The sequence below is a fragment of the Homalodisca vitripennis genome, chromosome X (genome assembly GCF_021130785.1).
Source record: "Homalodisca vitripennis isolate AUS2020 chromosome X, UT_GWSS_2.1, whole genome shotgun sequence".
Taxonomy (NCBI): Eukaryota; Metazoa; Arthropoda; class Insecta; order Hemiptera; family Cicadellidae; genus Homalodisca; species Homalodisca vitripennis.
This window is the reverse complement of record NC_060215.1, coordinates 151,044,539-151,072,064: the sequence shown is the minus strand read 5'-3', so window position 1 is coordinate 151,072,064 and position 27,526 is coordinate 151,044,539. Positions and strand designations below refer to the sequence as shown.

The 27,526-nt window shown below is 37.5% G+C and overlaps 1 protein-coding gene across 1 annotated transcript in view; it reads left to right on the top strand.

The window, feature by feature from the left end:
• The first annotated feature begins 347 nt into the window (after positions 1–347).
• LOC124370021 overlaps positions 348–27,526 on the top strand; it is a 146,451-nt gene continuing 119,272 nt past the window's right edge. The window contains exon 1 of the mRNA XM_046828301.1: positions 348–469. Coding sequence (XP_046684257.1) covers positions 444–469 — 26 coding nt within the window. The 5' untranslated portion in view covers positions 348–443. The remainder of the gene's footprint in view (positions 470–27,526) is intronic.

The following is a 27,526-nucleotide window of genomic DNA, read 5'->3' as shown; positions in this document are numbered from 1 at the left end:
CTTAAAAGTTGAATGTTTACGATCGGTGTTTGGTACTGGGAATTTACCATTTCCCTGCTGCACTGATGAAGTTCTAAGTAGAACTGAAATATCTAATGGAATAATTAATCCTTGCAGTGTAAGATTTCAGTTCTAGTCCTGGCCAAGAACAGAGTTAGACTGGGCTGTGTCGGACAGCGAGGAAGTGAAGTCCAAGGTGACACGAGGCGCAGCTGAGACTGTGCCTGGGCAAAGTGATGATCTAGGAGCTAGTGAAAGCTCTCTCGTAGAGAGTGAGAAGGACCTTGAGGAAGAAAGTGTTTCCACTTCCCCCAGAGTGTGGTGAGCTCACTACAGAGCAGCGCCTGCCAGTCGCCCGAGCGCCTCTGTCAGTGGTAGTGCTGGACGCCCCCGCCTCTCCCTCTTCAGCTTCATCCTCAGGATTACGTTATCCCCGCCTCCCCATGTTATCAGGATTACCTAGATATATGTAAGTTATTTCATATACATTTTACATTTAATTCATAAATTATTACAACTATCATTTGGATATATCTGTAATTTAATTATTTTTATTAATGAAACACAATGTATTTCCTTTCAAACACTTTAAAATTGTTGTGTTATAAATGATGTTACAGGAATTATTGTTTTATCAACCCATAAATGTACAATAAAATTAAAGCAATAGGAGCATTGTAAATTTTGAGTGGAACCGATAAGACGGTTCCAGAACAATTTTAAAGTGGATGAAAAATAATTATGCACACTTTCACTGCTTATAGTTACATTTATTATCCTCTAGCTGTATAACAATTAGTTATTCGTAATAAAAAAATACAGATTCGGGGATTTTAAGTGTCATTTACTTTGATTTTCATAAGTAGTTTTCCAGACAATTTCGCCTCAGGTATTTAGGTACAGTTGACATGATTGAATAAAAACCAATGCTGCGCTCTTAATGCAAGTATAGCACAGTGCAGCACAGTAATGCCATATTCTTTGTATATAAAATGAACATAGCAATTCAATGTCTTTCCTACTCGGTGGGGGCAGGCTTTAGCTGAAAGTAATATGATTTGATAATGTAAATATAGCGTGCCCATGCAATTAATGTGTGAAAGTAGCGTAATGTTGTTGTTTGATTTACTGTTGGAATGATAATTGGGAGTTGTTGTACATACATATAGACAAAAAGCTTTTGTAGATGTCGCTTGTATCCGTAACTCAAATTAGTCATTTGTTAAACTAGTAGGATTCATATTTCACCATTGTTGTGGTAGGAGGCAGAAAACGAACAGCTAAAATGAATAATATACATAAAAGTTTAAACATTAAATATATATATATATATATATATATATATATATATATATATATATATATATATAATTTTGAATAAAATTACAGGAAATTAAAAAAATATGTATAAACTATAAACTTAGTATATATTAAATATCAGACATTTTTATCTGTACCCTCACGAAGCCAAGAACACGTATTTTGAATGCGTTAATTTGTACTTATTGGGATTCCCCTAAATCTTTTGAGTCAGTTAAAGTGACGACTGATTCAGATCCCTCATCACAATAACACAATACAAAAAATATTAATCTTAGAAATGCACCGAGCGGTGAAACCAAGTCTGCAGAAAGCGTACCAAGGTACCAAGGACTGTATGCTTCATGGTATCTTCTTCGGGTATTCATATTTTAAAGTTTTAAATACCCTACAATATACTTTCCCCAATAAATGTCAATCGTATTTATATCCGAACAGTATTGGTATTTAAACAAATTAAGCATCCCAAATCTAGCGAGCAAACATATCTGCTTATACAGCACTTGTCATAAACTAAAGAGAACCACTATCACAACCATAGAAGGGATAAGTACAAAACATGAACAACTCAAGGTGAATATATGATGCCGTATCATATAACGTAAGCGGCATATAATTTTCAAGAAAATTAATTTTATTATATGTCATTATAGAGTGTACATTTGAAATAAATTCGTAAACATGTCTCATTCAATACATTTACATTGTAAAATAGACAGTGTGGCAGATGTCCCATTCTGTTGGCAACGAAGCAAATATATCTCTCGAGATAGCGCTTATCACGCAATAAAAATCCAGAGGGTCTGATCATAAATGTCTAACAGAGCAATCAAATATAAACTCACTTGCATAGATGTGATTCTATAGAAAGAAGGTGTAGTTCCAAGCCCAGCTGACCAGTTGCAAGCCCACGTTATCTTCATAGCGATAAGACGTTTGACTCGGATAGTTTCACTGATAACGTCGTAAAACCAATTCTAGTAACCATTAATAGGGAGTAAATGTAGTAAACCACTAACAAGAGGAGTAATGTATTAATTTGGTTAGTGTTAAATAGCCGTATATAATGACCTAGGTAAGCCAGTTATCAATATTTTATTAGTTATTGTTCAAAGCACATCTGATAAATTACTTTTTGCTCTTTCTCTATTATTAATACTTCCTTAATAGTACTATTGACAAGTATGATATGGGAGAAGATTGAATTTACTTTTCAAAAAAATGGCCAAGTATTCCAGAAGCACTTTGCACAAATTAATTTTTGAACTAATGAAAGTGTTGAAACAGTTTTAAGATCCGTAATAGAATTTCTTAAAGGCATTTTTACAAGCTTAAAGTACCCACTGTTTTCCTTAAAATGAATGAGTTGTATTCAGGAATCAAAACAAAGATACAAATTTATTAATATATATGGCCACATATTAAAAAGAAAGCATTTCAATCTTTGTAAACAATAATTAGAGGTAGATGTCTAACTAAAATATTTATAATATTTTTTAGTTGGAGAAATGTTTCTTATGTTACACGTTTTAACTATTTATCTGTAATGAAAGCTCTTGGTGGACCAAATCCATAATACATACCGTACTAGGAAATTTAAATCTGGCACCCTACTCAAACATTACAAACTTCATCCTTTTACATGAAAACAAATCATTCGGTAAGAAAATAAAATTACTAACATGTTATATGGATGACCGCAAATAGATTTTTTAGATATTATTTAAATAAATAAATTTTCTACACATTTTCTACTACACATCAAAATCAGTTTATTTACGCATAGAATAAAGAACTATAACGTACGATCACCAGTACGTGTTATACCAAAATGTTATATATGGTACAGAGCTGTTCATATTTAATAAATCTATGAAACATATGGGTACCTAATCTAGTTCTTTGTTTTAAAGTTCGAATTATACAACGATGGATTAGAAATGTTTTTAATTTGGTTAATAATAACAGAACCGTCACGTACTAGTCATGCTTTTTGTTAAGACCATATCTACTAGAGTGCTGATAAGTGACAGTGTGGTGCAGTAGTCCTTTAATGCTTAAATATCAAAATAAATTTCTGCAAATTTCAGGACCTACAATTTCCATTTTTTTTTTTTTTAGAAATCTTATTTAAGCGTCATGTTGGGACAAAATCAAAATCAATTCTAGGTAAAAGCGAAATTGATCAAACCCTATACAAATAGCAACCGCACAACCGCATTAAGTTTTGATAATGGGATACTAAACCATTTGTACCATTTTAATTTAGCAAAAGATTAACTTACAAATCAGTAGGGTTAAAAGAACAGAAGTAAATCCTGTATCACAAATGGGAGGAGGGGACTTCAATACAAATTATTATAAGTCAAACGTATCAAATGTTAAGAAATATTTATAAAGAAATATCTCAGTCTCAATTTACAATACGCAATTCCTATGGTTGTATCTATAATGTATTTTGTTTAGTTTATTTATAAACTTTGTATATAAAATAATGTCACATTTGATAATCTTAAATAGAAAGACTTTGAAAGGTCACATGTTTTAACAGGTCAACAAGTTAAATCTTTTTACCTATTATCTCTTTTAAGACTTTAGAAAGTTAGATGGAAACCAACTTATTATTACATTTAACATATTCAAATAACGTATCACGAACCGTTCCCTTGAAGAGGTGACGATGGTAACTGAAATATGAATTTGTCTGTATAGTTTAACCTGAACCATTTAGACGTTATCACAAGTATAAAACATCCTTTTTAACATCCCTGAATGAAGAAGAGCCTCACCAAGGATTTCTAAATCGGAACTATATTCTAAAACAATACGACGATGTATAATTTCTTAGTGTGATCTATAAAACAAAAATACAGCTATATAATAGATCTAGTAAAAGGTTAGTAAATCATACCAAAAAACAACATCTACCTATTTTAGAATTTAAGATTGTATTAAACCACAATACATATCCTTGTTTTTTTTTTCGCATTATAGATGTAAGAAACAAGTTTTTTGTCTCTATGATCTGTAACCGATCATTTTCAGAAAAACGTTCTTGATTAAAACCTTTGTTTTGTACGACGGATGTAGGGATTTTTGTGAGGACAAAAGTAATATTGCCATTTGTGCCTGAAACGCAACGTTTCGAGAACTAGTATCGGTTTTCTCCTTCAGGTGACCGAAAACTAAACAGTTATGATAAATATATGGAACAGTCAACATATGAAAAAACATACCAGTAACACGAAAAGGTTAAACAACGCAATTGACGGTTTAAACTCACAGCCGATATTAAAGAAAACGCGAAGCACCAACAGTGTCATTTTACGGCACAAAATCTTATGTGTCAAACTGTTCAAAAATATGGACAGCAATGCACATGTTTAATTTTGTACGAAAACGTGCACGTTTTATTTTTTTAGCTCATTGTATATTTTGGCTTTCACTTGTTTTATATACAGCATTGTCTACAGGAAACCCGTGTAAGCGTCGTGATTTCGCAGGTGGTAAACCAGACTATAAATTTGCACTAAACCATTTTTATTACTTGTGAACGCTGGACAGATAAATGACTTCAATACAATTCCACAATGGCTTGCCACAATGGTGTAGGCTGTAATGTATACAATTGGGCTGGGGAAATGTGACGCTCCACGCCGCGGCAGCCAAGTTCGGCTCAATCTACGTAACATCTAGGCTTTCACTGGCGATAGTGAAAGTAAGGACATCCTCGAAGACGCGGGTACCGAGTGTCGCCGGTCTTATGCCGAGATTCCCGTCGGGCGACACGCTCCGTTGTTTCTGGCATTACTGTGCTCATTTATGACGCAACCAAAAACTACACGTTCCTGGTGAGGTTTAATTACAGACCTCGAGATTTTACCACTGCCTCGCTTTTAAGGATATAATAGACCCAAATCACTGTTAAAGTCAAAAGTAAAGTAAAGATGTCTTATTTTACCAGGCGAAGTTATGGCTAAGAAGCCCTCTCTAACACTTAACCTGGGGACCAACGGTTTAAAGGTGACTTCCTAACCACCTGGCCGGGCAGACGGGCTGCTTGCAAGGACAGGATCGCTCAGCAGTCACCCATCCAAGCAGCAGCCACGCTCGACGTTGCTTGATCCGGTTATCTTGCGATAACGTTGTACCCGCTACACTGCGCCATTGGCTGTTCTATGTTTGCCGTTAAAATAACATGGGTTTCACAATTTTCGCACAACTTAAACGGTTTAGAAACCGTTGTGAAGAAGATAAGTTGACGAGTTCAAGACAGAAGTGTCCCTTCGTAAACATATATAGTAAGACTATTTCATAGGAATACATCTAAATCTCAAACACTTGAAAGTGTTTACATATGGACTGATAAGGATTGACAACAAAGTGATACAAGAAATTTACAATTTCTGTTTAGTTACCACACATATCACAGTTTATATATATATATATATATATATATGTTAAAACAGTCTAATAGTGTTTACTATAAGATCCACTAACCTTTTGGAGGCAATGTTTATTAGTTGCAATGCACAACGTTGACCATTGAAATTAAACAGGAAAATTGTATAATGATACTATATTACACAAAGTTGTTATAGTTTAGGAATAGCAAAACTAGTCATGGCGTTAAGCTATCGTAACTTATCATAAATTAATTAATGGAAATTGTGACCTGTTTGAAGAAAAAACACTAAATTGATTCACAAGAACATTTTAAAATAGTCTGGTGAAATACGTGAATTGTTTTCGAATTCCGCCCACAGCTCACCAGGTGAAGGTAAATCAGTAAGGCTCAATGACAATTCTCCAATGTATGTAGACAATTACTGAAAAGTCTGCTGCCGCTCCTGCGTTATATTTACCGATAAACCACGGCAACATTAAACTATAAATACAATACACAATGATATAAAACATATCGTATCTAGTACAACTGAATTTATAAAATTTGGTTACCACAGATCTCACTGTTTTGTTTATTTCTCGCTAAAACAGAAAAATATAAGTAAAAATACGACACCAACTCAACAAAGAACTGTAACAGTTTAATAAGCCATTAGATATCATGGCAATTAAACTAATACACGAGTACAACTATTACTAGGGTTGTTAATAAAAATTCGCAATTCCTATGGAGTTTAGTTTCTTCTTTATTGACATTACCAGTGTTGAGAACAGTCGGATAAAGTACGTCATCCTTCCTTTGGTATATTTTTTCTTTCTTCTAAATACAAAATGTAAGGTGTACTCTTTCTTTATCTACAAATTGATCACCTCACGACAGCACTACATGCAATCAATGTAACAAGTTATACACACTTGACCCACTTTACTACCTTTGTTTGAGACAGGAAATACGTATTTTGTATATGGAAGGACGCCTTTTAAATCGTCAGATGTCAACATGATGGTTTAAGGTATTACAAATAACTTGCAAACTGCGTGTGGACAACAATGCTATGGAGTTTGCCGTGGCACAGGAAATTTCCATATTAATTGCATTCATTCCCGCACACGTGTGCGTGGGACATAACGTTTTACATACGCATTTCACCCGTAACGCCATTCAAAAGTTGCCTTTCACAGGTCGACCTTCATTCATAATTGCAATGTTTGCTACGTATAGCCTATACCAGCATCAGTGACGGGCAGGGAAGTTGACATAAATCTATTTCTATAAATAAAGTAAAACATATATTGTGACACACAAGTATAAGTAGTTTTCTCTTTTTTGTTCTTTTTTATATTTCGTTTCTAATCGTTCAATATAGTATTAATTATTCTTTTTTGTAAAAAATACGTATACATTGTTTTTAGTTTTGTTTCTCCGAGAAACTATTACATATCATGTGCATTTGGATTATACTGCAATTGGCCTAGCATGTAGTTGTGATTCTGTGACATCCAAGTTTTAATTTCCAGTACACAATTCTATGATTTAAGTGAATCTCATTCAAATAACGCATTTTGACACAACAGGGTGTTCCATTTTAACAATGCAAGACTGTACTTTTGAACTAAGCTTAAAATTGCCTGTATATCTGTAAGGCTAAACCGAGAAGCACGAAGCTCGTTAGCTGGAAGATCGTTAAGCCAAGTTGAATAACGAGGACTAGGCTCTTATGCAGACTAGTTCTTATTATGAATAAAACCCCATCCAATTTGACTTTCTACGTTGACCTTCACAATAAAGCAGTTCCGCAGTTTCTCTAGTTTAGCATTTTGGTGGTGGAGTGTCAGTTCAGTAAACAAATTATTTGCAGTATTTGTGCACTCTTGTACATGATAATGTGTGTTGTACAACCTGGAAAACGCTCTTAAAATATGCAATGGAAAAGTAGAACATTTTAGAATTTTTGAATGCTATAAGAACTAAAAAACAGAAGAGCAATATTTAGAAAGATTATCTAAACCCCATAACCTTAAAGCGAATACGGTGATTATATATGATTATTAAAAGTCAACTATAAGAGTTCTTGATCAGGGGGAGTTTTACTCGGTTAGGGAGTTCTTTGACACTAGTTTGGAGTTTTAGCGTGTTTTTTGTTGTTGCCTGGATTAATTTGATGATTTATTTATCCTGTGTTTGTCTGTAACTTTGATTTTATATTTGACTTAAGATGTTTGAAATCAGTTTATTTTTAGATATTTTAAGAATTGTAAAATTTGTTAAGTTTAAGTACAATATTGTTGATGTAAAATAGATTAGTTTATATATATTTGTACCACTGACTTTTTCATACAAAATTATGTGTCAGTAAGACAATAAAGTAAAAGTAAAAAATTAATAATGCTTACTGTGGTGAAGCATTAAAATACTGCTTTATTTTGATTACAATCGTTGTTAATGTATGCCTCTGCCTATTGGCTAAAAATCGGCTAAAATCCAGTTCTATATTGAGACAGTATTCAAGCTTCAGAAAAGAGCATTTTCAACATGGAAAAAACGTATAATCTTCCTATCTGAGGTTGTCTATTCGTCACACCGCAATATATTCAATTTCAGCATTAGTTAATTACATTTAGGATATGTTAACAGGGCAAAATAATAACATAGTACAAAATACAAAGCCAACAGCATTTTTGAATTTCAATTTTATATGTTTAAGAAATGTGTGAAATATTATAAAACATCTCTTTATTATACAAAACATTATGAGTTTCCAAATGAGGAGAGTCCGATCCTCAGGGATTTACATAAAAGGTCATTATTGTTATTTTGTTGACTGTGGCCACATGAAGATTTTGTTACATATGAAGGTATTATTTCTGATTGTCAATACAATATATCTGTCCTAAGAAGATGGGAAATCGAGTTGCTGATGCGGATGAAACATTGAAGTTATTTTCCCAGTGGAATCCTGAATTGTGCTCATAACTGCCTCTCACTATTCAGTAGGACTCGTTTCCCGGTCACAGATGACTGATATTTCCAGTAATGTACAACTCTAATGTCAGCTGTCCTAGCTTAGTGAGACAATCATGACATAGAGAAACCGAGTACTTCTAGCGAAGATGGGAAGGGAGTACTAGCCCGGAAGGGAAAGTTAAAGCAGAGGAGGACCAGACCGGAGATGTTGCATTCTACTAAACAAACTGTGGGCGTCTTACTCTTTGCCTACACAGGGTCCAGCTCTACATAACGTCTCGATTTTAGTTCCGCGTTCAATTTGGTTGCTTCTTTAATACTTTCCTGAATTTCCAGAGTGTTTTGCAATGGTAGAGCCCCGTTTGGTCTCTAAGGCGTACCAAAAGGTTCAGTATTAGGTCCAGTAATTGTTTTACGCCATGTTAAAGACTTTAGGGCCAATGATTCATATCAAATCACCCAATACGCTTATGATACCAGTTTTACTTAGCTTTCAATCCAGATTTCACTGATACAGAACGCACTATGGTACGACGAGAGGAGCAAACGATAGTGATGAAGAATCCAATTTGGCTACCACTATAAGGATGATGATTTGTCATCGTTGAATAACGCTTTGAATTATATTACGTGTGACATCACGCTGCCATACACAAGGTTAATGCGTCACTAAGTCAAACTCTATGTAAGATGCTCTTCTTATTGGAAACAAGTATCTGGTATGGGTTCTATTGTTACAGGTGGTTCCTTTCCGAATATTCTAATCTCGTTAGCGAATCACAGATGGAATGGTTATCACTAGCCTATCTGGTTCTCATCTTAAATCCTTTCTTTTCAACAAGTACTTCGTAAAATATGTCTTCTCTGTCCTTGGAAGTACCGGCAATAGTTAGATTAGTCGTATTCGGGTAGCCTTCCTACTCGTCAAAAGGAATTATTAGTTCGACGCCCCATGGCTCTTGATTTGTAGCTTTCACTAAAGGCCAACTGTGTCTTGGGGTTGGGATTTATTCCGTAGTGTTCCGCATAGTACCGAGCAGTTGTTGGTATAAACCTGGGTACTTATATATTAGGAGAAGATGGGTTCAGCGGAAGCGGAAGGTTAAACACAAGGTTCTAGTTGTGTTTCCTCTAGTGATGTATCGACGTACTGAGTTCCAGATACTTGAAGTTTCAAAATCACAATATGCCATTTTCTAAGCTTTAAAATGGATCTGAAATATCTTGTCAATCTTTTTAACATACCTGCTACGCTAGAAAATACAGCAAACTTGTATCTCACAAGTTTGTAATTAGGTTTAAGGGGCTCTTTCACAACATGTTCCCTTCAAGATGAATTTCTAATAGTGAATGAACAACAATTTATTGTTACTTATAAGATTTAAATGCTGAGCTCACATTTTTCTTATTTTATTCCAGAACCTTTTGCAATTCCCTACCAACTTTTAGGGTGCCTGTGGATTTGTCTGTATCACGGTAGCTTACATAACTGGGGTATCACGACAGGTGGTATACCAAATGAAAGGTGTTGTCGTTTTTAGGACTGCATCCAGACAAACATTACTTCCACGAAAGGCAGCCAAAGAGCGCGATAAAGAACTAACTGTTTATTATCTGACAGCTCTATTATCTTTAGCGGGTAGTTTGTTTATTATCTTATATAGCTGTTTATTATCTTTACATGTGTGGTTGACACTGGTTGGTTGGTGAGTCACTTAAAGAATCACGTACACTTAATTCCCGATTGTTAGTGAGAGCCGAGAGGTGACAGAGACGGGAGACCAGCACTAGATCACTACTCCCGCCTCGCTGCCTTTCTAGAGCGATTGGCACACTTCCTCGCGACTCCAACTCCGGCGTGGTTACGTTTTCTTTTGTTGCACTCTGGACAATTTTGGATCCCGAGTTTCATGTACCGGTACCGGCAGTGTAGAAAGGTGCAGTATGGTGACACGTATGACATCATATACTATCTTAGGTTTCCGCTTCACGCCGCCGCGTCGTGGCCAAAATTGGTGACAAAATTGAAATCTTGAAATAACAGTAATACATATCCACTATATGGAGACTGCGGATATGTATTACTGGCAGTTTTTCATTTGAAGTCTGTACTGTTATTTCACTCTCCCCAGCAAGGCTGAAATATTTAGAGCTTTTAATTGTTTTAACAGTGTTTAAACTTGATGCGTTCCAGAAAACTTAGATGATACCATGCCACCGGCCTCATCGTAAGTCTAAGAACACATTATTTGTACTTCTAGGTTATCTTTTATTTATTTGTCAATTAATTATCCTTATGTACTGTCCTTATGTAAATTTGTGATTTTTATCAGGGGGTTAGTTTAAAAAAAGTTTTACTTTTATTTCAGAATGGTTAATATATTACCTTAAACATTTATGGAGTTATAAACTCTCTAGAGTAGGATGGTTTTAATTCCTGAAATTAGAAATGTTCCCCTATTAACTAATGTGTGCAATTTGTAACTGAAAAAATGAGTTCATAAGGCCAATTAGAAACACATTTTTATGCTTGTGATATTTGCTGCATTGCACGTTTTACTAGGGTTCGGTGTAGTAATATTGTACGATATTAATGATTTCGTTCATATATCGTAAATTTCACTACGTAAGTCACTTAACTTTCGTTCCTGTAATTAAACACGTCTGATATTGCATTAGGTAGGTTTATTAGCAGACATTACTTTTGGATTATATAACTATTTACCTCTTGCTAAGCTAATATAATAATACCAGTAGTATATCAGTCGTTTGAGGTTAATTATTGTAGTTATTTGGTTTAGAATCACTTACGTAATGCGCTTTTAATATTTTAAAGATATGTTTTGTTTGAAATATTATTAATTAATTTAAAATATATTCAAGGACTTATATCTTAGGATTCACAGGATATGTAAGGCTTTTGTCTGTTATCAGCGGGTTTTCCGGTCCACGGTCCGTTGGAACATTCCTGTCACAATTAGAATCTTGAGATATTTCGGGATCGCTGAGATAGTCATTTCTAGTTTATAAATATTAAGCCAAAACTGGCAGAACCTGTAACTTATATCCACTAATGAAATTGACTGTAAGGGCGCGGAGCTGTATCTCAATACCCAGAAGCTCAACCAATCAACAGTTAACATTACCAAACATATATCAGCCTTCTACGCGTATATCACAGGCTGCCATCTTTTTGATAGTATTTTACTGCCCTGTTCGTCTATTTGCCCTCTTGATAATCCTAAGGTCTCTCTTAGTATCCTCTTGAGCTTGAGAAAAGCCTCGTGGGACTGTAAGTTTAATTTCTTCCTGTCTGTCCATCCACACGATATCTCTAAAACAAACTAACCTGTAGACTTGAAAGTTTGCATGAAGCTTCATTTCTCTATGTGGAACACTGAGTTCGATGATGATGCACTTCACTCCATGCGATTTGGCTGAGCGTTAGCTAATGTGTTCTATATAGATTGGTCTTATGGGCAACCATGATAGAAATGAATAAATGTTGGCTAATAAATAAATTTGTAAACAAACCGAGTAAAATCATACGAGATTTTAGAAAGTGACACTTTTATTCGTAGAGTAAACAGAAAATATAATAGACTTGAGTTAATGTTAAAATTCTGTGACAATATTTGACTTCGACTCACTCTTATGCTGTACTATCCTTGCTAGCCTATCGGAATTTTTATTTAAACATTGCTTTAAAACCTAACTTACCGAGCAAAAATGTGAATGTATCATGTAAGAAAAGAAATTAAATGAAAGGGATTTTATATACTTTACAATTACAATACCATTACAATTAGTATTATTGTATACTTAATATATGGATTGATAATTGATAAATCTACAATAAATAACTAAAAGTGTAATACCTAATGTTTGTAAATTAGCCTACATGGGGAAGCAACCTGTGCGTAGGCTAGAGTCAACGAAATTATTAATTGATATAATGTAGATAACAGACAAATATCCAAGGAATGTAGCACTGACATATCTCTTATTATAAAAGCTATTGTAGTCTCAATTTAATTAAAACGTTCATCGCCACATTGTATTCCAATACCTGTCAACACGTTGTGGTATATCTCGAAAAATATTTAATCTGTACATTTTTAATTTTGCATGAAACATTATTTCTACACAGATTTAATTGTTTTCATATAAAGAGGTTAAGCCAAAATTTCATAATTTGTAAGGCTTATTGGTCTACGTTGTAGTGTAGCCACTTTCATGCAGTGTGTGATGTTCTCTTTTTTGCATTCCACTTATCTTTATATGACATTTAGACTAATTAATGTATTAAATACTCCACCTTCTAGTTTGATGGTGAGATTGGGTGTTCAGATTTATTGGTGTGCGTTGGTTTCTTGTACACTGAATATCCAATACTCGCCTAGTTTCTTATTTATCATGTTAAAAAATGGCAAACGCCTATTGTTTTTTACTTCTACAGTAAACTTGATGTTAAGATATATGCCATTTATACTGCCCATTAGAACCCGTTACTCCGACTTCCCGACTTCCTCTGTGTTTCTTCCTGTGCGATTTTCTCAAAGACTTAAGTGTATAAATCTTTCAAGAAGAAACAAGTGGATTGAAGGCATGTTGCAGCCAATTCCTTGAGATTTATATCTTTAATTATTAGGACTATTTGAGGAAATTGAATTTTGGTGAAAAACCATTTAACTTAAAAACTGACAAGTAGATAGTTTCTATCACTAGAGTTTTCATGAATTCGACTAAACGCTTGGATCAGTCAATAGCGATGCGTCTCTGTTCTTTGCTTTACAAGCGAATAGCATTACTGGCTTTGTCAGTTTTGGTTTAATATCTATTGATGAAGACGGCTCTCTACAGTGAGACAAAAATATCTCTACATTTTAATATTTTTATGATAAATCTCCAAACGTAAATGATTTATTCTTGGAGAATTAACCAGTTGATGTTTTTCTAATAAGGCATACACTTCCTTGTAAGGTTTTATCTAGATTTATCTGACTCTAGAAAACTCTAAAATCAGAATAAAATGGAACTCTATAGTAAACGATGAATAGAATTGACCTTATAGTCTAGAGAACGAAATATGGAATTGAAATCAACAAAGTACACGATTTCTAACCGATACACGTCCATGTTATGGTCGTGGATAGCTACTGAAGACGATTGTCGTTTTCTGCAGGACTGTTTGTCCGCATGTATGCTTGCGCACAAGATTTTAAACTTTAGGCCTGTATTCACGATTATTCATGATATAGCGATAAATAAAGCACTCGTTTAAATATCGTAGCGCGTTCAATCAGTGACTGTAATATAGAATGTCATAGGCCTAAAACCTTTTTCTGAGCAAATGGTGATTGAATTATTTTATGTTTATGAAATTTAGAAACGCCCGCAATAGTCAATCTCAACTTTTAATAATGTGTTAATTAATGATTGGTCATGACAATAATTAAAACATGAAATACCAATGGTTTCGTTTCACCTTTAATACACTATTTGAATAAGGTTGAAACTAGACAATTCAAAGACATAAGTCATGATTTTTATTACATTTAGATATTATTAAATAAAGCGTACAGGAAACGTAGCCAAAGCAGTAGGAAGTATAGAAAACGCGAAAAGGTGTAAGTGTACGTTACAAAAATGTACTGTTCAATTAACTGTTTATTGATGCAATCAGCGTACACAAGTATGATTTACAAAGCGATCTTGCTTTAAAATCAAAGCTCTAGTAGTTGCTGCACTACCACCTCTCTATTAGACAACGAAACTGTCCCGGTGACTTTCCATGTTTGTGTTAATATTTATCCAAAACGCGTGGAAATATCTTGGAAAAGAATGCCTTACAATTGTGAGATTCTACCTTGAGAACCAGGCGCTCTTGGAAAGTGTGCTTTGAATTAATTACACAGTTAATGACAGAGCCATTGTGGCTCTCACGAGGAGTGGCTGCTCCGCTTCTGTCCGATCCGATACTCGCCGTCCAGCACTTACCTCGCACTCACCCACCACTTACTTATCTCCCTCTCACTCCACTGCTACCTACTCCACGTACACTCACCGATCCGATACTCACCGTCCAGCACTTACGTCGCACTCACCCACCACTTACTTATCTCCCTCTCACTCCACTGCTACCTACTCCACGTACACTCACCGATCCGATACTCGCCGTCCAGCACTTACCTCGCACTCACCCACCACTTACTTATCTCCCTCTCACTCCACTGCTACCTACTCCACGTACACTCACCGATCCGATACTCACCGTCCAGCGCTTACCTCGCACTCACCCACCACTTACTTATCTCCCTCTCACTCCACTGCTACCTACTCCACGTACACTCACCGATCCGATACTCACCGTCCAGCGCTTACCTCGCACTCACCCACCACTTACTTATCTCCCTCTCACTCCACTGCTACCTACTCCACGTACACTCACCGATCCGATACTCACCGTCCAGCACTTACGTCGCACTCACCCACCACTTACTTATCTCCCTCTCACTCCACTGCTACCTACTCCACGTACACTCACCGATCCGATACTCGCCGTCCAGCACTTACCTCGCACTCACCCACCACTTACTTATCTCCCTCTCACTCCACTGCTACCTACTCCACGTACACTCACCGATCCGATACTCGCCGTCCAGCACTTACCTCGCACTCACCCACCAATTACTTATCTCCCTCTCACTCCACTGCTACCTACTCCACGTACACTCACCGATCCGATACTCGCCGTCCAGCACTTACCTCGCACTCACCCACCACTTACTTATCTCCCTCTCACTCCTCTGCTACCTACTCCACGTACACTCACCGATCCGATACTCGCCGTCCAGCACTTACCTCGCACTCACCCACCACTTATCTCCTTCTCACTCCAAGCACTGCTTATTTACCCTTCACTAAACTTGTACAAATATATCACCAACTCATCACGTACATTCATCAATTCTTAAAATAATGCTTACTTACGACTCATTAAACTTTTACCAACATATCAATAACAACTCATCACGTATACAGTCACCAATCCTTCAAGCACTACTCAATTGCTGCACACAAAATTGTACTAATGTAAAAACCTAATGTTCGATATACTTTTTCTAAATGGTAATATATGAATGAATACAGTGACATATTACAGTATATTTGCAATATTATAAATATTAATGGTAATGTGAGTGATGCTGCGCATCCTAGAAAGTGCTACGACCACGTTAATGAATGGGTAAACCGCCTTTTAAATTTGAATTCTGGTTTGTTTGTCTAAAACAACAATGTAACTGACAACTTAACCAAAAATGAGTATTTAGCAGAACAGCGTTGTGAGAAGGATTCTGCATTAATTTGTATATTTTTTTTGCGTAAACATTATGTTAGAAACCTTAATCAGCTGTTTGAAGTGGCGGGAAACAAGTCTTCGCGTGCTGAACAACGTCGTGTCTAAACATAGTGTCAGCTGATTTGGGCGTATTGCTTTTACCCGGTTCAGAAATCAGTTTGAATAAAGGTGATAAAAGGAAAATTATAGTTTCTAATTGGAAATAAAAGAATCACAAGAAGGCAAGAGAGGCTGGGAATCCATACACATCGAAGAGGAAAAAAACCTGTTCAGTAAACTGCCTCCTGAAATGGAAAGTAGAACAACGTTGCATCTACGTCTTTTCATCTACACATTGCAAACAATAAGATTTTAGTACGTTACACCATCATATCTTAGAACAAACTAAACTAATACACAACGAGATTAACTTTACTTAACTAAAGTTTTAATATTAAAGATTTTAGTACCTAATTTTAAGGGTTTCTGAGAAAATTAAATTTTCACCGTATAAACCCAATTACTTTTTTTGTTAATATAATCTATATACCTTTTTTTTTTGAAGATACTACTATTATATACTTTGTGCACCAATAAATTGGTTAAACTTACTCAGTTTTGTTTTTTCAAAGACTTCATCTAACATAACGAACTTGTCCATAGAATAACATTCACTTACAACGTTACGTTGTTCGCTAAAGTGTACAGTTTAAATAATGAAATAAATTTACAATTTTCAGATCACATGAGATTCTTAAGACTAACTAGCCACGCCACCAGTGATTTGGTTTAGAATTACAATATACCAAAAAGTACAGTAAATTACAAAATAACATATTTTAGTGGTTCAGTTTAGTCTTCATATGCCTACAAACAACTACGAGTACGTGTCACTATCTAGGAGTCTACCATAACTAAAAATTAATTAGAGCTTGTGATAACAATAAACATCACAGAATAGAACAATAGTAACAGAAACAATAGTAAAAAAACATAGACTTCCAACAAAAACAATACTACAACAAAACAGCAAAAATACAATCAAGCACATATTGCAAGGCCAACGTGAGAAAAATGTCAGTTTTTTTTACTTAGAAATTGTATAAGATATTAAACTTAGTCTGGTCAGGAATACTAAAACAAGGATATTGTGCCTTGCTCTCCACCTCCCTAGGTAACTGTAATCTGTTACCTTGTGTAGCAGAGCTGCTGGAATCTGCAACTCCCTCAGCTACTTATCAGAAAATCAAGTTTAAATTTATATACATTTGAGGTTTAAGTTCAGTCTCATTAAATTTTGAAAAAGGGCACTCCAGAAAGAAGGAGTATGTAAAAGCGAGTCCGAACCGTCTCGTAACCGCCCAGTGAATTGTGATTATCATCAATGACATGACATCACTTCTTTTCACTATAATGTTGTCTTGTAGTGGTCTTCGGACCTATCTACGACTGAAGAGACTAAACAAAGTCGAAACAACAGAAGCACACCTCCATCCTGAAAGACGGAATGGTTGTAATTTATTGACGCAGGCTCAATCAATTTTAGAACATGCAAGCCACGCCGGAACGGATTCGGACACACACGAAACGTAACGTGCGCCGACATCAATACTCGGAGAGGTTGATGTTTTGGTTTTGAATTCTAAATGTAATTAAAACAATTGGCAAAGGGTTTATCCCTTTCAACCTTATAAAATGATAACCTAGTAATGGCGTCAATAATTTCCCCATCACTATTACGCGCAACCGGGTTAAAAGACGTGGGGCACGCTGATTTTAATCGCAGCTATCAACCAGTAAAAAGCCATCTTGGCTATGGGAACCCACACGATCGCCGGATAAGCAGATGCTGACACGAATTGTGAAATAGAGCCTAAACGTGCAACTGTCTGATGGTACAAACGATCTTGAACGTCTGATTGAGAAGACGACCTCATATCACCGAGGATTTAAGAACTACACACCCTACCGCAACACCTTATACCAATACAAATTTTGAGTGTTACAACTAGTTAGGTGCAAGTATTCAACACTTCACTTCTATATTTAAAATTCTAAAATTTTGAAGGTTTGTGGAAAGAAGCAAAGTGCTATGAATTTGGGGTTTACATCAGGTAAGAACGCCCTAGTGGCGGATCGTTTCATCATCCAATGTAAATGTGTGTTGCCTTGAGCAACACCAAGAAGTACCATCTGTTTCGGTCTCAGAGCTAAAAAGCTCGTACCTCATCAGGTGTAACACTTTAGTACACGACAGATTTAATAATTAAAGGTTAACCTTCAGATGAAGAGATTCTGAAGTATAAAAATTTCGAAAACGAATTAAAATCAATTGAAACTTAATTCGGTCAAACTTGTAATTTTTTGAAATTTTGGAACAAACTGATTTCTGAGTTCACGGGGGCACACCCGAGTCTGTATTTAGAACGGTGTTTGATATTTTATTGAGGAGAGAATGTTTACTAAACAAGGATATTGTGCCTTGTTCTCCACCTCCCTAAGGGTAACTGTAATCTGTTTAGCGTGTAGGGGGGGGGGGGGGGGGGGGGGGGGGGGGGGGGGGGGGGGGGGGGGGGGGGGGGGGGGGGGGGGGGGACCTTGTGTAGCAGAGCTGCTGGAATCCTGCAACTCCTCAGCTACTTATCAGAAAATCAAGTTTAAATTTATATACATTTGAGGTTTAAGTTCAGTCCTCATTAAATTTTATGAAAAAAGGGCACTCCAGAAAGAAGGAGTATGTAAAAGCGAGTCGAAACGCCTCGTACCGCCCAGTGAATTGTGATTATCATCAATGACATGACATCACTTCTTTTCACTATAATGTTGTCCCTTGTAGTGGTCTTCTCGGTTTTCGGACCTATCTACGACTGAAGAGACTAAACAAAGTCGAAACAAAACAGAAGCACACCTCCATCCTGAAAGACGGAATGGTTGTAATTTATTGACGCAGGCTCAATCAATTTAGAACATGCAAGCCACGCCGGAACGGATTCGGACACACACGAAACGTAACGTGCGCAGACATCAATACTCGGAGGAGGTTTGATGTTTTGGATTTTGAATTCCTAAATGTAATTAAAACAATTGGCAAAGGGTTTATTATTCCCTTTCAACCTTATAAAATGATAACCTGTAATGGCGTCAATAATTCCCCATCACTATTACGCGCAACCAGGGTTTAAAGACGTGGGGCACGCTGATTTTAATCGCAGCTATCAACCAGTAAAAGCCATCTTGGCTATGGGAACCCACACGATCGCCGGATAAGCAGATGCCCTGACACGAAATGTGAAATAGAGCCTAAACGTGCAACTGTCTGATGGTACAAACGATCTTGAAACGTCTTACAGGTTATCATTTTATAAGGTTGAAAGGGATAAACCCTTTGCCAATTGTTTTAAATTACATTTAGAATTCAAAACCAAAACATCAACCTCTCCGAGTATTGATGTCGGCGCACGTTACGTTTCGACGGTGTGTCCGAATCCGTTCCGGCGTGGCTTGCATGTTCTAAAATTGATTGAGCCTGCGTTCAATAAATTACAACCATTCCGTCTTTCAGGATGGAGGTGTGCTTTCTGTTGTTTCGACTTTGTTTAGTCCTCTTCAGTCGTAGATAGGTCCGAAGACCACTACAAGACAACATTATAGTGAAACAAGAAGTGATGTCATGTCATTGATGATAATCACAATTCACTGGGCGGTACGAGCGTTCGACTCGCTTTTACATACTACCTTCTTCTTTCTGGAGTGCCCTTTTTCAAAATTTAATGAGACTGAACTTAAACCTCTTCAAATGTATATAAATTTAAACTTGATTTTCTGATAAGTAGCTGAGGAGTTGCAGATTCCAGCAGCTCTGCTACACAAGGTAACAGATTACAGTTACCTAGGGAGGTGGAGAGCAAGGCACAATATCCTTGTTTAGTAAACACATTCTCTCCTCAATAAATATCAAACACCGTTCTAAATACAGACTCGGGTGTGCCCCCCGTGAACTCAGAAATCAGTTTGTTCCAAAATTTCAAAATTACAGTTTTGACCGAATTAAGTTTCAATTGATTTTAATTCCGTTTTCGAAATTTTATACTTCAGAATCTCTTCATCTGAAGTTAACCTTTAATATTAAATCAGTGTCGTGTACTAAAGTGTACACCTGATGAGGTACGAGCTTTTTAGCTCTGAGACCGAAACAGATGGTACTTCTTGGTGTTGCTCAACGGCAACACACATTTACATTGGATGAAACGAGATCCGCCACTAGGGCGTTCTTTACCTGATGTAAACCCCAAATTCATAGCAACTTTGCTTCTTTCCACAAACCTTCAAAATTTAGAATTTTAAATATAGAAGTGAAGTGTTGAATACTTGCACCTAACTATGGTAACACTCAAAAAATTTGTATTGGTATAAGGTGTTGCGGTAGGGTGTGTAGTTCTTAAATCCTCGGTGATATGAGGTCGTCTTCTCAATCAGACGTTCAAGATCGTTTGTACCATCAGACAGTTGCACGTTTAGGCTCTATTTCACAATTCGTGTCAGCATCTGCTTATCCGGCGATCGTGTGGGTTCCCATAGCCAAGATGGCTTTTACTGGTTGATAGCTGCGATTAAATCAGCGTGCCCCACGTCTTTAACCCGGTTGCGCGTAATAGTGATGGGGAAATTATTGACGCCATTACAGGTTATCATTTTATAAGGTTGAAAGGGATAAACCCATTTGCCAATTGTTTTAATTACATTTAGAATTCAAAACCAAAATCATCAACCTCTCCGAGTATTGATGTCGGCGCACGTTTACGTTTCGTGTGTGTCCGAATCCGTTCCGGCGTGGCTTGCATGTTCTAAATTGATTGAGCCTGCGTCAATAAATTACAACCATTCCGTCTTTCAGGATGGAGGTGTGCTTCTGTTGTTTCGACTTTGTTTAGTCTCTTCATTCGTAGATAGGTCCGAAGACCACTACAAGACAACATTATAGTGAAAAGAAGTGATGTCATGTCATTGATGATAATCACAATTCACTGGGCGGTACGAGCGTTTCGACTCGCTTTTACATACTCCTTCTTTCTGGAGTGCCCTTTTTCAAAACTTTAATGAGACTGAACTTAAACCTCAATGTAATATAAATTTAAACTTGATTTTCTGATAAGTAGCTGAGGAGTTGCAGATTCCAGCAGCTCTGCTACACAAGGTAAACAGATTACAGTTACCTGCTACCCTAGGGAGGGGGCAAATAAAAAATAATAAAAACAACAAAGGAGAGCAAGGCACAATATCCTTGTTTAGTAAACATTCTCTCCTCCAATAAATATCAAACACCGTTCTAAATACAGACTCGGGTGTGCCCCCGTGAACTCAGAAATCAGTTTGTTCCAAAATTTCAAAATTACAAGTTTGACCGAATTAAGTTTCAATTGATTTTAATTCGTTTTCGAAATTTTATACTTCAGAATCTCTTCATCTGAAGTTAACCTTTAATTATTAAATCTGTCGTGTACTAAAGTCGTACACCTGATGAGGTACGAGCTTTTTAGCTCTGAGACCGAAACAGATGGTACTCTCTTGGTGTTGCTCAAGGCAACACACATTTACATTGGATGAAACGATCCGCCACTAGGGCGTTCTTACCTGATGTAAACCCCAAATTCATAGCACTTTGCTTCTTTCCACAAACCTTCAAAATTTAGAATTTTAAATATAGAAGTGAAGTGTTGAATACTTGCACCTAACTAGTGTAACACTCAAAATTTGTATTGGTATAAGTGTTGCGGTAGGGTGTGTAGTTCTTAAATCCTCGGTGATATGAGGTCGTCTTCTCAATCAGACGTTCAAGATCGTTTGTACCATCAGACAGTTGCACGTTTTAGGCTCTATTTCACAATTCGTGTCAGCATCTGCTTATCCGGCGATCGTGTGGGTTCCCATAGCCAAGATGGCTTTTACTGGTTGATAGCTGCGATTAAAATCAGCGTGCCACCACGTCTTTAACCCGGTTTTGCGCGTAATAGTGATGGGGAATTATTGACGACATTACAGGTTATCATTTTATAAGGTTGAATAGGGAAAAACCCATTTGCCAATTGTTTTAATTACATTTAGAATTCAAAAACCAAAACATCAACCTCTCCGAGTATTGATGTCACCGGCGCACGTTACGTTTCGTGTGTGTCCGAATCCGTTTCCGGCGTGGCCTTGCCTGTTCTAAATTGATTGAGCCTGCGTCAATAAAATTACAACCATTCCGTCTTTCAGGATGGAGGTGTGCTTCTGTTGTTTCGACTTTGTTTAGTCTCTTCAGTCGTAGATAGGTCCGGAAGACCACTACAAGACAACATTATAGTGAAAAGAAGTGATGTCATGTCATTGATGATAATCACAATTCACTGGGCGGTACGAGCGTTCGACTCGCTTTTACATACTCCTTCTTTCTGGAGTGCCCTTTTTCAAAATTTAATGAGACTGAACTAAACCTCAAATGTATATAAATTTAAAACTTGATTTTCTGATAAGTAGCTGAGGAGTTGCAGATTCCAGCAGCTCTGCTACACAAGGTAACAGATTACAGTTACCTAGGGAGGTGGAGAGCAAGGCACAATATCCCTTGTTTAGTAAACATTCTCTCCTCAATAAATATCAAACACCGTTCTAAATGGTCAGGAATAATTTTGAATAGTTAATCAATGCCTTAAATTTCTATTGGTAGATTATAAATAAAAGGTGGTTTGTGTTAGGTAGCAATACAAAAACCCCCCAACGCTGAAAATTAAATGACATAAACGTTTCTTTGTTCTCGGCATTTTTTCTATTTTCCCAGTTGGGTTGACTATCAACAAGGTGTTAGAGCGTTTAAAATCACTTCAACCAGCTGAACGTGAGTTTACCGCTGTAGTGGAACTGAAGATTCGGTTGGATGACCAAGGTATAGAAAATAGTGAGCACCTGTTAGGGCTACATTGCAAAAGAACTAATGGTTGTCGCAATGTAGATCGGTTATAAAAGAATGGAACCAGCGCGAGCGCAAGCGCCACACCGTCACGCGACGTAGTCGAAGTTGTCAGATAGTGAACATTTTAACCGAGACGGTTCCAGACGAGTGGCAAGTGCAAGACACCTCGGCGCCAGACGACAGCGGGGCAAATGTACTGGCTTTCGTTTGTAAACAGTGGCAATCAAACCGGCCTTGTTCGAGTTCATCGTTTTTTTGAATCTTGGGATTCAACGGAATAAGGCGTGGCACTTTCGTACTATCCTATTGGGAAATCTACATTATTATAAAAGACTTTATTTGACTTACTGTGAAAATTACATGTCATTATGGCGATCGGTTATTGTTTTCTGCCTCCCAAACGGAAGCGATGTCGGCGAAAAGGAGACCACTTTGTCCCTATCTACTATTTGTCATTAGGTTGTCAAGTACCTATTTGTCAAGTAGGTAAATACATATGTACGTATAAATATAAAAAGTTAACGAGCGGTCACGTGACCTGATGTTGAATTTTGGCACTATCTCGAGGGGTATTTTTCTTTTTTCGCCAGAAGAGTGGGTACGTCAGAAGCTCGCACCAATTTCCGATTGGTACTTTCCCGACCATAGGTCGATTTGGCACTTGATCTGCTGTCGGAAAAATTGGACGATCTGGCACGTTATCTAACGTCGGAAAGATTGGACGATCTGGCACGTTATCTGACGTCGGAAAAATTGAACGATCTTAGAAGTGATTTGGAGGGAAACTTCGACGATCTGGCACGTGATCTGACGTTGGATACAATTGGACGATCTAGCACGTGATCTGACGTCGGGAAGGTACCGATCGGAAATGCCCCTGGCCATCTGCACTTTTGGTGGGATAACAAAAAACATCCCTCGAGATACTACGCAAACTCGGGTTCGAATCTTGTGAGCGCTCGTAAAGGCTATTGCAACCCTACTTATATAGCCTGATAACAAATAGTAACAACCTTCTTCTCGCAGACATCGCTTCCTTTTGGGAGGCAGAAAACAAGAACTGATCATCAAGATGGCATCTAATTTTCACAGTCAGTTAAATAAAGTGTGTTCTTTCTATGTAAATGTATTCTTTAAATGTATTTCGTTTCGGTCCCCGGTTATAAAAACTGCCAAAAATAATAGTATGCTTATAATACCAAGTAACTAAGGCGTACACGATACTTGTATATTACTAGTGTACGAGTATTTCGAGAGTGTTAAACATTTAAGATTGCATTAGCTTTCATAGGTCACAGACCTGTGTGAAATTCTTTGTCAACAGGTCAAGTACTGACCATTTCCAATTCGTTGGTTTGGCCCTTGGACCTTTGACGTTTGACACCGAATCCATGAACATGACCCTCCGTCTTTAAGTAGAAACTAATAGTGAAGCTATCACGTTGAAGCTATATTCTAACTCACTGGTAAAAGATGACGCTTTAACTATGAGATTATTCGCCATTTATGATGATAGCTCCAAGGGCACGTGGGTAGGACGCATCGTAATACAACATTCCGGCATTATTTTCTTATACCTTAGCAATTTTTGTTATTATTCATGTCAGGTAATTACAATGCTAGTAACCGCTTAGAATAGAAATAGTGGAGAAAACGAATTGTAAGGTACAGTTTATGTTTTAATGACTCCTTTGAACTGTACTACTGTCACTCACAGGACCATGCGCAGCCAAGTGGTACAACTACCGAAGTTTATGTTTAAACTAATGACTCCTTTGAACTGTACTACTGTCACTCACAGGACCAAGCGTAGCCAGCTGGTACAACTACCAAAGTTTATGTTTAGACTAATGACACCTTTGAACTGTACTACTGTCACTCACAGGACCATGCGCAGCCAAGTGGTACAACTACCGAAGTTTATGTTTAGACTAATGACACCTTTGAACTGTACTACTATCACTCACAGGACCATGCGCAGCCAAGTGGTCCAACTACCAAAGTTTATGTTTAGACTAATGACACCTTTGAACTGTACTACTGTCACTCACAGGACCATGCGCAGCCAAGTGGTCCAACTACCGAAGTTTATGTTTAGACTAATGACTCCTTTGAACTGTACTACTGTCACTCACAGGACCTTGCGCAGCCAAGTGGTACAACTACCGAAGTTTATGTTTAGACTAATGACTCCTTTGAACTGTACTACTGTCACTCACAGGACCATGCGCAGCCAAGTGGTCCAACTACCAAAGTTTATGTTTAGACTAATGACTCCTTTGAACTGTACTACTGTCACTCACAGGACCATGCGCAGCCAAGTGGTCCAACTACCAAAGTTTATGTTTAGACTAATGACACCTTTGAACTGTACTACTGTCACTCACAGGACCATGCGCAGCCAAGTGGTACAACTACCGAAGTTTATGTTTAGACTAATGACTCCTTTGAACTGTACTACTGTCACTCACAGGACCATGCGCAGCCAAGTGGTCCAACTACCGAAGTTTATGTTTAGACTAATGACTCCTTTGAACTGTACTACTGTCACTCACAGGACCATGCGCAGCCAAGTGGTCCAACTACCAAAGTTTATGTTTAGACTAATGACACCTTTGAACTGTACTACTGTCACTCACAGGACCATGCGCAGCCAAGTGGTACAACTACCAAAGTTTATGTTTAGACTAATGACACCTTTGAACTGTACTACTGTCACTCACAGGACCAAGCGTAGCCAGCTGGTACAACTACCAAAGTTTATGTTTAGACTAATGACACCTTTGAACTGTACTACTGTCACTCACAGGACCATGCGCAGCCAAGTGGTACAACTACCGAAGTTTATGTTTAGACTAATGACACCTTTGAACTGTACTACTGTCACTCACAGGACCATGCGCAGCCAAGTGGTCCAACTACCAAAGTTTATGTTTAGACTAATGACACCTTTGAACTGTACTACTGTCACTCACAGGACCATGCGCAGCCAAGTGGTCCAACTACCGAAGTTTATGTTTAGACTAATGACTCCTTTGAACTGTACTACTGTCACTCACAGGACCTTGCGCAGCCAAGTGGTCCAACTACCAAAGTTTATGTTTAGACTAATGACTCCTTTGAACTGTACTACTGTCACTCACAGGACCATGCGCAGCCAAGTGGTACAACTACCGAAGTTTATGTTTAGACTAATGACACCTTTGAACTGTACTACTGTCACTCACAGGACCATGCGCAGCCAAGTGGTACAACTACCGAAGTTTATGTTTAGACTAATGACTCCTTTGAACTGTACTACTGTTACTCACAGGACCATGCGCAGCCAAGTGGTCCAACTACCAAAGTTTATGTTTAGACTAATGACACCTTTGAACTGTACTACTGTCACTCACAGGACCATGCGCAGCCAAGTGGTCCAACTACCAAAGTTTATGTTTAGACTAATGACACCTTTGAACTGTACTACTGTCACTCACAGGACCATGCGCAGCCAAGTGGTCCAACTACCGAAGTTTATGTTTAGACTAATGACTCCTTTGAACTGTACTACTGTCACTCACAGGACCATGCGCAGCCAAGTGGTCCAACTACCAAAGTTTATGTTTAGACTAATGACACCTTTGAACTGTACTACTGTCACTCACAGGACCATGCGCAGCCAAGTGGTCCAACTACCAAAGTTTATGTTTAGACTAATGACTCCTTTGAACTGTACTACTGTCACTCACAGGACCAAGCGTAGCCAGCTGGTACAACTACCAAAGTTTATGTTTAGACTAATGACACCTTTTAACTGTACTACTGTCACTCACAGGACCAAACGCAGCCAAGTGGTCCAACTACCAAAGTTTATGTTTAGACTAATGACTCCTTTGAACTGTACTACTGTCACTCACAGGATCAAGCGCAGCCAAGTGGTCCAACTACCAAAGTTTATGTTTAGACTAATGATACCTTTGAACTCGACTACTGCTACTCGCGGGACCCAGCTTAGTCAGGTTGTCCAACTACCAAAGTGTGTTTTGATTGAAAGAAGAAGAAGCAGAAATAACCACACCATGGTAACATAATCAGTAGCACCAGTTCGCACTGTTGCCTAAGCAACTTCTGTTAGATATTCCACTAAATAAAACATATAACGTGATTAATAAAGGACCACGCTCTATCCGCAGAACCATACCAATTCAAGATCAGTTTCTACACTGTTAGGTGAATAAAAAATACAAGTGAAAGCAGGTGTTGATTCTAACTAAATATAATAGAATCAACTCCATACAATCCTGGTCGCTCCTTGGGTTTACTGGAAAGTATTTTTTTCATTACATAGTACGGAAAGAAATGTAGCGAAGAGTACGTTATAGACTACTAGCACACGGAGTAGCTTCAGTTCATATCTGATTACATTCACCTGGCGAGACCCAACAAGGCAAAACCGGTCGTGGATAAGAATGGATCATCGAACCTTGCCAATTCTCGGCGTGCTTTTTTTCTTCAAGATAACCATCTGCTCTTCGTCCATCCGTATCCCATCCTTCCTCGA